The following is a 15,734-nucleotide window of genomic DNA, read 5'->3' on the forward strand; positions in this document are numbered from 1 at the left end:
ATGATCTCACCTCTCCTCCTCCATTCACCTCCCCTCCCCCACAGTCACCAAACCATCACCTCCCAGACCATACAGAACCTCATCATCTCAGGACATCTCCCACCCACAGCTTCCAATCTCTTAGTCCAGGAACCCCACACCGCCCAATTCTACCTCCTTCCCAAGATCCACAAGCCTGACCACCCCAGCCGACCCATTGTCTCAGCCTGCTTCTGCCCCACCGAATTCATCTCCACATACCTCAGTACTGTCTTATCTCCCTGGTCTAGGAACTCCCCACGTATGTTTGGGACACCACCAATTGCCCCCCAATGCCTCATCTTCACCATAGTCACCTCCATCTGCCATGACCAGGGCCTCCAAGCCCTCAGTTTCTTCCTCTTCCAATGTCCCCACCAGTACCCTTCCAATGACACTCTTATTCTCATGGCTGAACCGGTCCACCTCTCAACAATTTCTCCTTCGAATACTCCCATTTCCTCCAGACGAAAGGGGTAGCCATGGGCCCCAGCTATGCCTGTCTCTTTGTCAACTATGTAGAACAGTTACACCGGCACCGCTCCCCACCTTTTCCTCCACTACACTGGTGACTGCATGGGTGCCATCTTGTTCTCCCAGGAGAAGGTTGAACAGTTCATCAGCTTCACCAACACGTTCCACTCCGTTAAAAATCTCACAACACCAGGTTATAGTCCAACAGATTTAATTGGAAGCACTAGCTTTTGGAGCGACGCTCCTTCATTAGGTGGTTGTTGCTCTGAAAGCTAGTGCTTCCAATTAAACCTGTTGAACTATAACCTTGTGTTGTGTGATTTTTAACTTTGTCCACCCCAGTCCAACACCAGCATCTCCAAATCATGACATTCCACTCTGACTTAAATTCACCTGGACCATTTCTGACACCTCTTTCCCCCCCCCCCCCCCCCCTTCCTAGACCTCTCCATCTCCATCAACAGTGACCAACTCAACACTGACATTTTCCACATACACAGCTACCTGGATTACACCACCTCCCACCCTGCCTCCTGCAAAAATGCTAACCTTTATTCCCAATTCCTCCGCCTCCGCTGCATCTGTTCCCAGGAGGACCAGTTCCACCACAGAACACACCAGGTGACCTCCTTTAAAGACTGTATTTTCCCCTCCCACATGTTTGAAGATGCCCTCCAAAACATCTCATCCACGTCCTGCACCTCTGCCCTCAAACCCCACTCCTCCAACCGTAACAAGGATAGAACCCCCCTGCTCCTCACCTTCCACCCCACTAACCTATGGAAACAACACATCATCTGTCGACATTTCCACAATCTACAAATGGACCCCACCATCAGGAATATATTTCCCTCCCCACTCCTATCCACTTTCTGTAAAGACCATTCCCTCCGTGTCTACCTGGTCAGGTCCACGCCCCCTAACAACCCACCCTCCCCCCGGTACCTTCTCCTGCCACTGCAGGATTTGCAAAACCTGTGCCCACACCTCCTCCCTCACCTCCATTCAAGGCCCAAAGGAGCCTTCCACATCCATCAAAGTTTCACCAGCACTTTCACACATGTTATTTATTCTGGATGTAGGTTTGCTTGCTGAGCTGCAAGGTTCACTTCCAGATATTTCATCACCATATGAGGTAACATCTTCAGTGGGCCTCCATGCAAGAACTGTAACAAACACTACATTGGACAGACAGGCAGAAAATTAGGCCACCAGGATACATGAACATCAACTAGCCACGAAGTGACATTGCCCGCTCTCACTTGTATCCTTAGATACAGATAAGGAAGGACACCGCTTTGACTGGGACAACACATCCATCCTAGGACAAGGCAAAAAAAAGACATGCACGAGAATTCCTAGAAGCATGCATTCCAACCGGAACTCTATCAACAAACACACAGAGTTAGACGTCATCTACCACCCCTGAGAAAAAGAACAGGAAATGACATTGCCACAGGAAATGACAACACCACAGGAAATGATATCACCAACCCAAAGAAACCCAAACATATAAATAGAAAGCAGGAATCATCAACAGTGCTTCACTTGGAGGCACACTGAAGATGTTACCTAGTAGGGTGACGAAATGCCTGTAAATGAACCTTGCAGCTCAGCGAGCAAACCTACATCCAGAACCTCAACCTGAGCTACAAATCTTCTCAAAACACGCTATGTCATTTATTGTATCCTTTGCTCCTGATGCGGTCTCCCCTACATTGGGGAGACTGGATGCTTACTCGCAGAGCACTTCAGAGAACATCTCCGGGACACCTGCAACAATCAACTCCACCACTCAGTGGCCGAACATTTCACTTGCCCCTCCCACTCTGCCAAGGGCATGCATGTCCTGGGCCACCTCCACCGCGACTCCCTCACCACCCGACGCCTGGAGGAAGAATGCCTTATCTTCCGCCTCGTGGCCCTCAACCCCATGGCATCGATGTGGATTTCACCAGTTTCCCCTCCCCCCTCCACAGTACCAACCTTCCAGCTCAGCGCCATCCTCATGACCTGTTCCACCTGTCAATTTTCCTTCCCACCTGACCGCTCCACCCTCCTCTCCGACCTATTCCCTTTAGTCTCACCTCCATCCACTTATTGCACTTAAGCAACCTTCTTACCAGCCCCACCCCGGTCCCATTTATCTCTCCACCCACAAGGCTCCCAGCCCCCTTCCTGATGAAGAGCTTTTGCCTGAAACGTCTATTTTCCTGCTCCTTGGATGGTGCCTTTTCCAGCACCATTCTAATTTTGACAGCGATTTTGGTGTCATGTCATCTGCAAACGTATTAAACATGCCTCCTAGATTCTCATCAAATTTATTTGCATCAACACCCTTTCAATTTCTGAACTTAAATAAATCAAGCCTGTTCTTCACAAATGTACATAAATTATCTGAAGGTATGCTTCTAATGTCTTAGCCTGCATCTATCCCTGAACAATGCCAAAACAGGTTATCCTTTTCGGTACTGGATGCTGAATGAGATGTGACTTTTTAATGAACAATTATAAAATAAACTTTAACGTTCCATCTTTTAAATTTTTTTTTGTATTTTTATAATCAGTTTTTCATTCCATAAATTAACATTCTTATTTTGGGAATAATTGATGTCTAGGATGCAAAGTTTGCTGTGGTACTGGAGGAAGACCTGGATATATCTGTGGACTTTTTCAGGTAAGTATAAAGTGCCAATTGCTTCCTTATTTCAGCGAAAGAAAGGCCTTAGTGTTGAAAATCATTGCCTTAATTATGGTTATTTAATTAAAATCTCCAATACAGTAGAATAATGGGATTTCTTTTGAATTTTATTTTTTTCAATATATTCTTCTTCAAATTCTCGTTCTTTAATTCCCCAGAGCTTAACTGATCATAACACCAGCCAATATTTGTGCAGCAAAAATAGTTGGACAAAATTGTAACTGATTTTGTACATTTGTTGCATGAATTAGCCAAATTCTTGCCTCTCTTGATAACTAGAGACAATATTCACTTATTGTATCTGTTTCATTCTTTTGCTAGTTTTCTCAGCCAAACAATCCATTTACTTGAAGAGGATGAAAGTCTATATTGCATATCTGCTTGGAATGATCAGGTAGGACATTGTTAAATTATATTTGGATAGGTTGAATTGGATTCCTATCATTTTCGGGGAATACAGAGGGACTTTTGGTTGACTTGTGTACTTGACATTAAAATTTTTAAAGCTAACTGCAATTGTTTTTTAAAAAGTGAAAATTTTGCTTTTGTTTTATCTGGTTTGAAAGTTGTCATTTTAAAAAAAAGTATTCCCAAACATGCTTTCATACAAAGTGGCTCATATCTATTCTGGTATTGAGCCATACAAACCAAAATGGGTCCTTGGGATTCAGTGATGGGTGATCTCCATGGTGGGGGAATTGCACTTTGACCTCTTAATGGGGAGGAGAAAAAGAGATTTGGATAACTTTTCACCACTGCCGGACATCTCCAAAGTGCTTTATAACCAGTGAAATATTTTTGATGGGTAGCCGCTGTTGGAATGCAAGAGCGGCTACCATTATGTTATCATTATCCAATGAAAAGTCAAATTGCTGGGTGAAGACATGGCCATGAAGACATAACTAGTCTGGATTTTTGGTGAGTTCCATTGAAAAATAGGCTTTTAAGTGAGGTACCAGAAGGAAAGGAGAGTATAAATTACATAAAATTTCTAGAAGATAAAACTGACAATCCATCATTTGTAAAAGAAATCGAAGACCAGCATCTTGGGCTCTTTAATTCGTCATTACTAACTGACCTTAAGGTATAGGAGCAGAAGTAAGCCATTCAGCCATTTAGTTTGCCCTGTTACTCAATGAGTTGATGGTTAATTTGACAATCCACTATTTCACTTTCCAGACTTTTCCCTATAACCCTTGACTTCCCTTGTTATTCGAAAAGCCGTCAACTCAGCCTTGAATATATTGAATGACCTAATCTCTAAAGCCCACTTTCCCTCAAGGGGAAACAACTGCATCAACTTTGTTAAGTCCTGTTAAAAACCTTGTCTATATCAATAAGGTCACCTCTCCTCATGAAACAGTTCCTCCTGGTGTCAGCCGAGTGAACCTTCCCTGTATTGCTTCCAAAGTCAGTATAATTTTCCTTAGAATTTAATTTCATACTGTTCACGGTATTCCAGCTGTGGTCTGGCTAGGGACTTGTGTAATTTTAGCAAAGCCTCCCTACATTTGTAAAATTAAAATTCAGATGTTGGAAATCTGAAACACAAACAAATTGTTGGAGAAATTCAGCAGCTCTGGCAGCATCTGTAGAAAGCGCATTTTGTTCTTGGGTGAATCATGTCCACTAGCTAGATTTGGGAAAGCAAAACTTTCATCTTTGATATCCATCACAAATTATCCTCTTACTGCCATCTCAACTGCCTCATCCCATCCTCAGGCAGCATCTGAGGAGCAGTAAAATCGACGTTTCGGGCAAAAGCCCTTCATCAGGAATATAGCTTTAGATGTCTACCCCACATGTTGGAATTCCACCCTCCCATTTGTTGCAAAGCTCTCTTTCTCCTCCTCTCTTTTTAAGACCCTTTTGAAATCCATATCTGATTAATGTTTTATTTATTCCATGCATGGATTCTTTTGGCAGCATATTTAAATACCTCAATTGCCTGTTCTTGGTAAATGTTCACTTTGTTCTGTTAAACATTCCTGTTTACACCCTGTTTCACACAGTTTTGTCATGAACTGGTCACAAGATAGTTGATGGTCTTTTGCCTAAGATTAGAACTTAGCATGTGGAGGATCAAGATCATGTAACTTCCCTTCTGTTCACTGTGATTCAGCACTTTTCTGATTTAGTATGTTATTCCAACATTTTAATAAACGGTTGCTTTTTATCGAAGTGGGCCAGCTGAATGTTCTGAAAACAAAGGTTTAATTGGGATTTTAGTTAAAAATCCATAACTCTTATAAGCTCTTCTATGTGTTACTTAACCAGTTACACTTTTTTCAAAATGACCTGCTCAAAATAGCTATTTTGCCAGCGTGTTTAAGTTCTTTGTTTCTTCCACATGATTGCTTGAAGCAAGAGGTGAAAATAATCAATGGCAGATTGGAAAATGTTTCACTATTAAGATATACCAAATCATGAGAGCAGCGTTTTTTAAAATAAGATTCCTTTACGGGACATGGGTCAGCATTTATTACCTCTCCTTAATTGTGCTTGAGAATCTGGTGGTGAACTGCCTCATTGAATTGCTTCAGTTCCTGAACTGCAGATACCCTTTTAGGATGGGATTTTCAAGACTTTGCTTTTTTTTTCACATTGTCACTGAGTGAGTGTATTTCCAAGTCAGGATAGTGGATGGTTTGAAGGGGAACTTGCAGATAGTAAAGCTAAAGTCACCGTAGTTTTATCAGACCAAGGGGTTGCTTTGTCATTAGTGAGACATGATGGTGGTGGTTTAACCTGAACGTAACTGTGCCTTACGTGAGTGTAGAGGTTGAGAAGGAGAATCCTTCATAATAACCTTGGTCACTGCAGGAATTAAACCTGCATGGTTGGCTTCATTCTCTATCACAAACTAGCCTTCCAGCCATCTGAGCTCGCCAATCTCCTAAATTGTGTGTGTACAGCTCTTATCATTCTACATGGTAGCAGTCGGGGGAATCAGAAGGTGGGGGAGGGGGGTGGTGGTTAGCGGGGTGGTCAGGAGGTGAGTTACATATTACAGAATTCTGATTCTCACTTGCTGTTGTTGCCTTTGTGTTTATTGGCATGATTCAGTTCGGTTTCTGGTCAGTAGTGATCCTCAGAATATAGATAGTGGGGGATTCAATGATGGCAATTCCATTGGATATTAGGGATGATTAGAGTCTCCGAGAATCATGATAATCGTTGTCGATGATCGGGATATTTTCCAGACCTTGCTGCATTTCGGTGTGGACTGCTTCAGTATCTGCAGAATTGTGATTAGTACTGAACACAGGTACAATCCTCAGCAAACAGCAATCTGACCTTCTGGCGGAGGGAAGGTCACTAGTAAAGCAACTGAAGATGGTTAGGCTAAGACTTTATTCTGGGGAACTCAGGGGTGCTGTGGTGCCGTGGTTGTGTCCTTACCCCTGAGCTAGGGGACCTGAATTCAGTCCCACCTGCCGCAGAGACAAGCAATAAAATCTCTTAACAAGTTGATTTAGAAAAAATCTTTCATGAGGAACTCTTGCAGAGAGGTCTGGTTTTGAAATAATTGGTCTCCAATATCTACAATCATCCTTCTTTCTGCTAGATATAACTACAATTTCCAGTTTTCCCCAATTTTACATGGACTGTAATTGTACTAATGCTCCTTGATGCCATATTTGGTCTCTGTCCATGCTATTGATGAAGACATCTCTTCAAACTAAGTTTTAAGATTTGGAGATGCCGGTGATCACCTGGTGAAGGAGCGTCGCTCTGAAAGCTAGTGTGCTTCCAATTAAACCTGTTGGACTATAACCTGGTGTTGTGTGATTTTTAAAGTTTTAATATGATATTTTAGAAGCTTTGGGAAAGGAAATGAAAAGTTTCAGCAATCTAAATTTTGATCTGTATTGACATGCAAAGGAACTCATTCCCTTATTGTATACCAAAAATTGTTTTGTTCACTGCTATGTAGGTTATACATATATCATTGTCTGAGAGAAATATAGTTTACTGTTTACAGCTCTCATCTCTCCATGGCTGTATCATATAACTTTGTTCCTTTTTCTTGTAAACCTTAGGGTTATGAGCACACAGCTGAAGATATTAGTCTGCTCTATCGAGTGGAGAGCATGCCAGGTCTTGGCTGGGTTTTAAAGAAAAGCCTTTATAAAGATGAGCTGGAGCCAAAATGGCCAACACCAGAGAAGGTAGAGTGATTAAGTACAACTTAATATTTGAAAGTCTATAAACTGTGAATGTTTTCTATCAATAGTTGTGTTTCAGATTTTGCATTCTGTGTTCCAACCATGCCATGACCTCACTACTCCCTATATTTGACATCCTCCTAGATTTCAAACTATTATACTCGTGAAACAAAAACAGCAATTGCTGGAGAATCTCAGCAAGTTTGGCAGCACCTATGGGGCTGATTAACATTTCGAGTCCTCTGACCCTTCAGAACTGATGGTAGCTAGAAAAACATGGATGCTCTAGCTATAGACAGAGTGCAATGAAGGTTTATTAGACTGATTCATGGGATGGCAGGACTGATGTATGAAGAGAGACTGAATCAGTTAGGACTAGTTTCACTGGAGTTTAGAAAATGAAACCTATGAAATTCTAACAGGAGTAGACAGTAAACAAAGGACGGATGTTCCCAATGATGGGAGTCCAGAATAAGGAGTCACAATGTCAGGAAACAGAGTAAGCCATTTTGGACTGAGATGAGGTTTTTTTTTCACCCAGTGAGTGATGAGCGTGTCGAATTCTGTTCCATTAAAAACATTGAATATATTCAAGGAGGTGTATATAGTTCTTGGGGTTAAAGGGATCAAACTGTATGAGGCAAAATGAGAACAGTTGGACAATCAGCTATGATCAGATTGAATGGAGCAGCTGGCTTGAACGGGTGATTGACCTACTCCTTTTCCTGTTTTCAATGCGTCTATGTAAAAGCCCTAAATCTTCCATTACTCTGACTGCCATCACCGAGCCTCCCTCTATCAATATCTTGGTGATTCTTCATTGACCAGAGATTTAGTTGGGTTAACTGTTATTATGGAAATGAGGATCGAATAAAACCATTGCTACTTAAATTCAATCACAGACTTAAATTAATGAATGACTTCTTTACAGCTCTGGGACTGGGACATGTGGGTGAGAATGCCTGAGCAAAGAAAAGGTCGTGAGTGTATTATCCCTGATGTTTCAAGATCCTATCATTTTGGCATTGTTGGACTTAATATGAATGGCTATTTCCATGTGAGTAAAAGAATAGTTTTAATTTTTGATTGCATTAATGTATAAATGCTTTGACTGAACACTTGAGGAAAAATCAAACCAGTTATTTTGTTTCGAATCATGTATCAGCTGATAAAAGCTTTGCTTTTCCTGCAGTGTAGCTTTTTGCACGTGTCAATGCTCTTAACAGTATAGAATTTAAAATCAGTTGTTACTTTATTCATTGATCAGGGTTGAAGTAAGCTTTATATAATTTTAAGGGACAATTTATGTGAATAATTAACTATTCCTTGATGGAATTGGGAGTGGGTAAGGACTAAAAGAATAATTCTTGGTCTAGTGTGTATTTGAACCAGTAGCCCTGCTGGATACAGTTCAAATATACAGGAAACAAAATTTGTGCAACTCTGAAATGACATAGTAAGCAGACTATACTGATTTAAAAATCATTTCTAACTTTTTGTTGAAGGAAGCATATTTTAAGAAGCATAAATTCAACACTGTTCCGAATGTGCAGCTCAAAAATGTGGACAGGTACGGATGATACTTTGATCCAGCTCCCTCTTCCTTTGCTTCCTTCTCTCCCATGTATGCTGGATACAATTCTGCATGTTTTAATGGATCTTGCTAGCAAGCTTCTGAGTTTAACTTTTTTTCTAAACTTGTAATCTTTCAGTCTGTAAACATGCTTAAATTTTGTGCCAAATGCTAATGGGTTCGAATTTTAACACCTTACAGTCTGAAAAAGGATGCCTATGAAATTGAAATTCACAAACTGATAAGGTAAGTCCGTTGTCTCACTTTAATGCAAAGCTATATTTCCTCTTGTTTTTGTTCATGTTTTATGCTGTCTTTGTGGGCAATTAGTGCATCTTCTAGACTTCTACTGTTTTAATAATGTATTTTGTTTTTATTTATTTCAGACATTTTAGAAAGAATTTGTGCTAGAAAAGTATTATTGTCACTAGGTATAACAATATTATTAAGCAGAACTCAAATTTAATACATCTTGCCTAAAAGATTTCTAACTCCAGAAGCTGGTATTAGTAAATCTGTCCTGGAAAAGCCACCTGAAAGTTGATTTGCCCTTACACACAATGTTGCTTTATTTCTGTAGACCATCCAGGTTACTGCTGCTAATTAGTTGTTATTCCTACAGTGAAGCCAAGGTTCTAGAGCACAGCAAAAACCCCTGTGAAGATAGTTTTATTCCAGACACTGAAGGAAAAGTCTATATTATGTATATTAAAATGGAACAGGAGGCTGATTTTACAACATGGACTCAATTAGCCAAGGTAAGCATGAAATGTTAATTTTGATAGGTGCCCCTAGGTTGGGTATTCTTCATCAGGGTAGTGTTCCAGCACAAGTAGCAGAGTGGTTTTGTAAAGTAGGTAAAGGAGAAGTTTGAGGGATAATCCAAATTTAGAAGTTGTGTACAGATGCTTGTCAGTAAAACTCCACAATTTCATTGCAAGAAATTAAGCAAGCTCCCCCAAATTTTGGCAGATTCTTCTGCTGTACAGTTGATATCTGTTGATTGGTAACAATGACAATCAAATACTTTAAATTTACTGATGCCAAACTCACAGCCTTGACTAACATTCCTATATTAAGTTGCCAGTTGTAAATACTATTAATTTATGGGATAATCTTATAATGGCTCAGTGCTCATGCTTGATTTAGAGTCATAGAGTCATACAGCATGGAAACAGACCTTTCAGTCCAACTCATCCGTGTCAACCAGACATCCAAATCTGGCCAGTCCCACTTGCCAGTATTTGGCCCATATCCTTATAAACCCTTCCTATTCATTTACCCATCCACATGCCTTTTAAATGTAATTGTACTCACCTCCACAACTTCCTCAGGCAGCTCATTCCAGATATGCAGCATCTTCTGTGGTCCTTTTTAAATCTCTCCCTTCTCACCTTAAACTTATGTCCTCTAGTTTTTGACTCCCCTGTCCTAGGAAAAAGACTTTGGCTATTCACTCTATCTATGCCCGTCATGGTTTTATAGAATTCTGTAAGGTGACCCCGCAGTCTCTGCTGCAAGAAAGCAAGCCCAACCTATTCAACCTCTCCCTTCAGTCCCAACAAGACACTTGCATATCATTTCTGCGCCATTTCAAGTTTGACAACATCCTTCGGAAAGAAGGGCTACCAGAATTGTATGCAGTATTCCAAAAGTGGCCTCACCAATGTTCTGTATAACAGCGACATGACATCCTAACTCTTGTATTCAGTGAGCTGACCAATAAAGGCAAGCATGCCAAATGCCTTCCTCATCACTCTGATTACCTGTGATTCCACTTTAAGGAACAGTGCACCTGCATCTCTAGGTCTGTTTGTTCAGCTACACTCCTGAGAGCTCTACCATTAAATGTATAAGTCCTGCTCTGATCTGCTACTCCTTGGCCCATTTGGCCCATCTGATCATGGTCCCATTGTATTCTGAGACACATTTCTTCACTGTCCACTGCACTTTTGAATAAAACTAACCATAAGTCTGGCTTTTAAATTTTGGCAATGAATGGAAGCATCTCCTTTGAGATTTAAAATTTTTAAAAATTTTGGGTGAGAAAGCACAGAAGCAGGCCGTCATACCTCTGCTAACCTTTTGAAAAAAACAATCCAATTTGTCTCTCTTCTCTGCTGCTCCCTGTGGCTGTGTAATTTCCGTTCCAAGTGTTTATTCAGTCACTCTTGTAAGACACTTAAGTCAGCTTCCACTATGCTCTTGTTATTACTTAATAAATTTCTATCCTCTAGTTTTTTCCCTTTATTCGTGATGTTGAACATTTCTATCAAGTCATCTTAGCATTTTTCTAGGAATGACAACCCCAGCTTTACTAGTTCTCAGCTTTACTAGTTCTCAGCTTTACTAGTTCTCAGCTTTACTGAAATCCCATGTTCTTGTTGTCATACTAGTAAATCTTTCCTAGACCTTATCGAAGACTTTGATGTCCTTTTCAATGGTACTCAGAATTAAAAACAGTACTCTAGCTGAGGTCAACCATCCTCTTATTAAAGCTTTAGCTATAACCTGGTGTTGTGATTTTTTAAACTTTGTATATCCCAGTCTAACACCAGCATCTCCAAATCAAAGCTTTCGTGAATTTCCTTGCTTTAGTGTTCGATTTAATGATTAACAATACCTTGCAGGATTTCTTATGACTTCTCATCTTCAGTTGCTATTTTTAAAGATTTGTCTACAGACCACACCTAGATTTGAGGATGACAAATGTTATGCCAGTTTTTTTTTGAAGAGGCCCTTAATTTGCAGGCAACAAAAGTCAAGTTATTGGAATCAATTCAGAGGCACAATATAAATCTTCATTTTAGAAAATTAACCCAGGTGAGTCAACATGAGGGAGGATCATGTCTGACAAACTTGATTTGAATTACAAGTCAGGTTGTAAGGGCAATGCAGTGATGTGGTCACATGTAGAGGCCTGTTTTTTGAAAAAAACAACAAATTGGATCCACTTTGATACTTTGTAAATTTTGTAAGGTGAAGGTTGGAAAGCAGCTCCAATGTTTTCTTTCTTGCAGAGAACGGAGTAGGAGAAAAATTGCGAATAATTATTTTTCATCAAAATTGACATCAACTATTAGATTAAATATTTAATGTTTTGTGAGACTAGTGAATCTTAAGGCCTTATCTTCAATTTTTAAAAAAATTCTCATTATATTTTCAAGTGTCTGCACATTTGGGATCTTGATGTTCGAGGTAATCACAAAGGCATGTGGCGGCTATTCAGAAAGAAGAACCACTTGCTTGTTGTGGGGACACCTTTCTCTCCTTATTCGTAAGTATTGTTTATCCGTTAGTTAGTTACTCATGACGAGGATATATTTTGCAGTTCATTCTTTTGGCATTTTGTTTGTTTAGTAGTTTGATCAAGTGGAATATTCTTTTTAATGCTAAATGGATTAGTCAGTGACCTTTAAGAACTAAATGTAACAATTTTGTATTATTCGGGAATGGTAAATGTTGTGGAAGACGGCACATTACGTTTTCCTTTTAATATGATGCAGTTCAAGCTTGTAGCATAATAAATGCTAGCAACATAATTAGCAAATGTTCTGTTGAAAATATTGAATTTTTTAAATTTGCTTTTTGATAGGTCAAAGAAACCTGCTTCTGTAACCCCTATCTACCTTGAACCACCTCCAAAGGAAGATGTGGAATTGAATTGAGGGTGAACAAAACAAGAAAGCCACTGTGGCGAGCATGGCAATTTTAAACCACTATATTTAATGTACAGTTTATCATGGTGTTTACATGTTGGTTTATAACTGTCTGCTTAAACTAAAGAAAGCAAATTTGTACCTGCAGCTAATACTTGATAATGTGTAAAACTACTATATATAGTTTATAACTTATGGTTTCAAATATTTATTTTGTTGGAAATATGTGCTTTTTTTTGAAATACTGACAACATCATGTTAGAAAGTTAAGCCAATGGACTCCAGAAATTTACTCAAGCTCTAATTCTTCATTGTTAAATATCACTACTGTGGAGCATTGACAAAATGAGACTCCTTCAAACTGCTGTTTTATTTTCTTTTGTTTTTATACAGTAACTCTCTCGCACATATTTGGAAATTTGTACTGTTTAATTGAATGATGCTATGAGTTTCAACGTGTAATCATGTTGCGATTATAGAATTCTGGACATAAATAAACCACTACAAATATACTGTATGTTTATGTAACTTTTGATATAAAACTGGGACATTGAAGTTGAACTTGCATTGTGGTCAGTTTTTTTGCCACTCAATGTCATAGTGAGTGAAGCTATCTTGCAGCTAACTAGCCCAATGCTACAAATGCTATCTTTTTGGAATGTAAGGTTCTGTACAGTGTAGCATTAATCCCTAATAGACTGAAGCGTCTAGATTTGTGTTCAGTTGAGTGAACCTATTTCAGACTGCCATTCCATTTTTTTTAACCTACTTTTCTAATCAACATGTTCATAGTTATTACACACCTCTAGGGCAGGTGGGACTTGCCCCTGGATCTTTACAGGTAGGGACACTACCACTTCACCACAAGAGGGCCTTCACTGCCATACATAGCCCCTTCTGGAAAGTATGTGCACCTGCATAGCTCAGATTGAACTTGATTGTATTACCTTCTCTGCCAATTGAGCCCTTTCCAAACAAAACACTCACCTACTATCAATCATCGTAATTAAAGGAACCTGAAAATTGCTGGTTTTGAATGTATTGTACCTCTGCGGATGTTACACAAATTCTGAAAGGGAATTGACTGTTTTTTAGTTTGTGCTTTTGCATAATGCTAGTGTCTACTAGATGTTAAATAATTATATATAGGCCTTTGTAAAGGTCTATAGAGAGAGGTGATGGCCTAGTGGTAGTATCACTGGACTGTTAATCCAGAAACCCAGATAATGTTCTGGGAACCCAGGTTCAAATCCTGCCATGGCAGATGATGGAATTTGAATTCACTAAATATCTGGAATTAAGAATCTAACGATGACCTCAAATCCATTGCTAATTGTCAGGAAAAACCCATTAGTAAAACAGTTTCAAAATGAAGTTTATTTCCCCAAGAGTGTACTGCCACCTCAATGGCAACTACCCAGTGAAATGTATCTATGGGTATGAATGGCAGTAAGGGAGGATATTGTGGATTCTGGATTAGTGGTGCTGGAAAAGCACAGCAGTTCAGGCAGCATCCGAGGAGCAGTAAAATCGATGTTTTGGACAAAAGCCCTTCATCAGGAATACAAGCAGAGAGCCTGAAGGGTGGGAAGATAAATGAGAGGAGGGTGGGGTATCTGCTTCCAGGAGGACCAGTTCCGTCACAGAACACAACAGATGGCCTCCTTCTTTAGAGACCACAATTTCCCTTCCCACGTGGTTAAGGATGCCCTCCAACGCATCTTGTCCACATCTTGCACCTCCGAACTCAGATCCCATCCCTCCAACCGTAACAAGGACAGAACGCCCCTGGTGCTCACCTTCCACCCTACCAATCTTCGCATAAACCAAATCATCAGCCGACATTTCTGCCACCTCCAAACGGACCCCACCACCAGGGATATATTTCCCTCCCCACCCCTTTCTGTCTTCTGCAAAGACCGTTCCCTCCGTGACTACCTGGTCAGGTCCATGCCCCCCTACAACCCACCCTCCAGTCCTGGCACCTTTCCCTGCCACTGCAGGAATTGCAAAACCTGTGCCCACACCACCTCCCTCACCTCCATTCAAGGCCCCAAAGGAACCTTCCACATCCATCAAAGTTTTACCTGCACATCCACCAATATCATTTATTGTATCCGTTGCTTCCGATGAAGTCTCCTCTACTTTGGGGAGACTGGACACCTAGCAGAGCGCTTTAGGGGACATCTCTGGGACACCCGCACCAATCAACCACACCGTCCTGTGGCCCAACATTTCAACTCCCCCTCCCACTCTGCCGAGGACATGGAGATCCTGGCCCTCCACTGCCGCTCCCTCACCACCCGACGCCTGGAGGAAGAACGCCTCATCTTCCGCCTCGGAACACTTCAACCCCAGGGCATCAGTGTGGACTTCAACAGTTTCCTCATTTCCCCTTCCCCCACCTCACCCCAGTTCCAAACTTCCAGCTCAGCACTGTCCCCATGACTTGTCTTACCTGCCTATCTTCTTTTCCCACTATCCACTTCACCCTCCTCCCTGACCTATCACCTTCATCCCCTCCCCCACTCACCTATTGTACTCTATGCTACTTTCTCCCCACCCCCAACCTCCTCTCATTTATCTCTCCAGCCTTCAGGCACTCTGCCTGTATTCCTGATGAAGAGCTTTTGCCTGAAACGTCGATTTTACTGCTCCTTGGATGCTGCCTGAACTGCTGTGCTTTTCCAGCACCACTGATCCAGAATCTGGTTTCCAGTATCTGCAGTCATTGTTTTTACCTAGAATATTGTGGAGGCAGAGGCAAAAAATATCTATTCATGTTCAGCTGAGAGAGTTATAAATGCTCTATACTTGCTCAACAAAGGTGTATGGGTAAACTGAGCAAGTGCAGAGCAGTCAGTTTAACTCTGGTGGGAATGCTTTTAGAAGTAATAATCATGACAAAGTTTGCATTAATTATGGTAAACCAGCATGGGTTTGTTAATGGTAAATCTTGTTTAACTTGACTAAGTTTTTTTTTCCCAAGATTATGGAGAGAGTTGGTAAGGATGATACAGTGTTGTACACAAATTTTCCAAACACCATCTAACTGCCGGCAAAGTTGAGGCTTGTGGAATAAAAGGGTCACTAGCAACTTGGATCTGAAGCTGGTTAGTAAAAGGGAACAGTAGTTGTTC

General features: G+C 40.7%; 1 protein-coding gene across 1 annotated transcript in view; it reads left to right on the top strand.

Moving 5' to 3' along the window:
* The window catches only part of pomgnt1 (protein O-linked mannose N-acetylglucosaminyltransferase 1 (beta 1,2-)), a 59,365-nt gene extending 46,260 nt beyond the window's left edge, over positions 1-13,105 (top strand). Inside the window, exons 13-21 of the mRNA XM_060829847.1 lie at positions 3,111-3,169; positions 3,515-3,587; positions 7,237-7,365; positions 8,294-8,419; positions 8,868-8,932; positions 9,137-9,181; positions 9,558-9,693; positions 12,103-12,212; positions 12,531-13,105. Coding sequence (XP_060685830.1) covers positions 3,111-3,169; positions 3,515-3,587; positions 7,237-7,365; positions 8,294-8,419; positions 8,868-8,932; positions 9,137-9,181; positions 9,558-9,693; positions 12,103-12,212; positions 12,531-12,603 — 816 coding nt within the window. The 3' untranslated portion in view covers positions 12,604-13,105. The remainder of the gene's footprint in view (positions 1-3,110; positions 3,170-3,514; positions 3,588-7,236; positions 7,366-8,293; positions 8,420-8,867; positions 8,933-9,136; positions 9,182-9,557; positions 9,694-12,102; positions 12,213-12,530) is intronic.
* The last annotated feature ends 2,629 nt before the right edge of the window (positions 13,106-15,734 follow it).

The sequence above is a fragment of the Hemiscyllium ocellatum genome, chromosome 9 (assembly GCF_020745735.1).
Source record: "Hemiscyllium ocellatum isolate sHemOce1 chromosome 9, sHemOce1.pat.X.cur, whole genome shotgun sequence".
NCBI lineage: Eukaryota > Metazoa > Chordata > Chondrichthyes > Orectolobiformes > Hemiscylliidae > Hemiscyllium > Hemiscyllium ocellatum.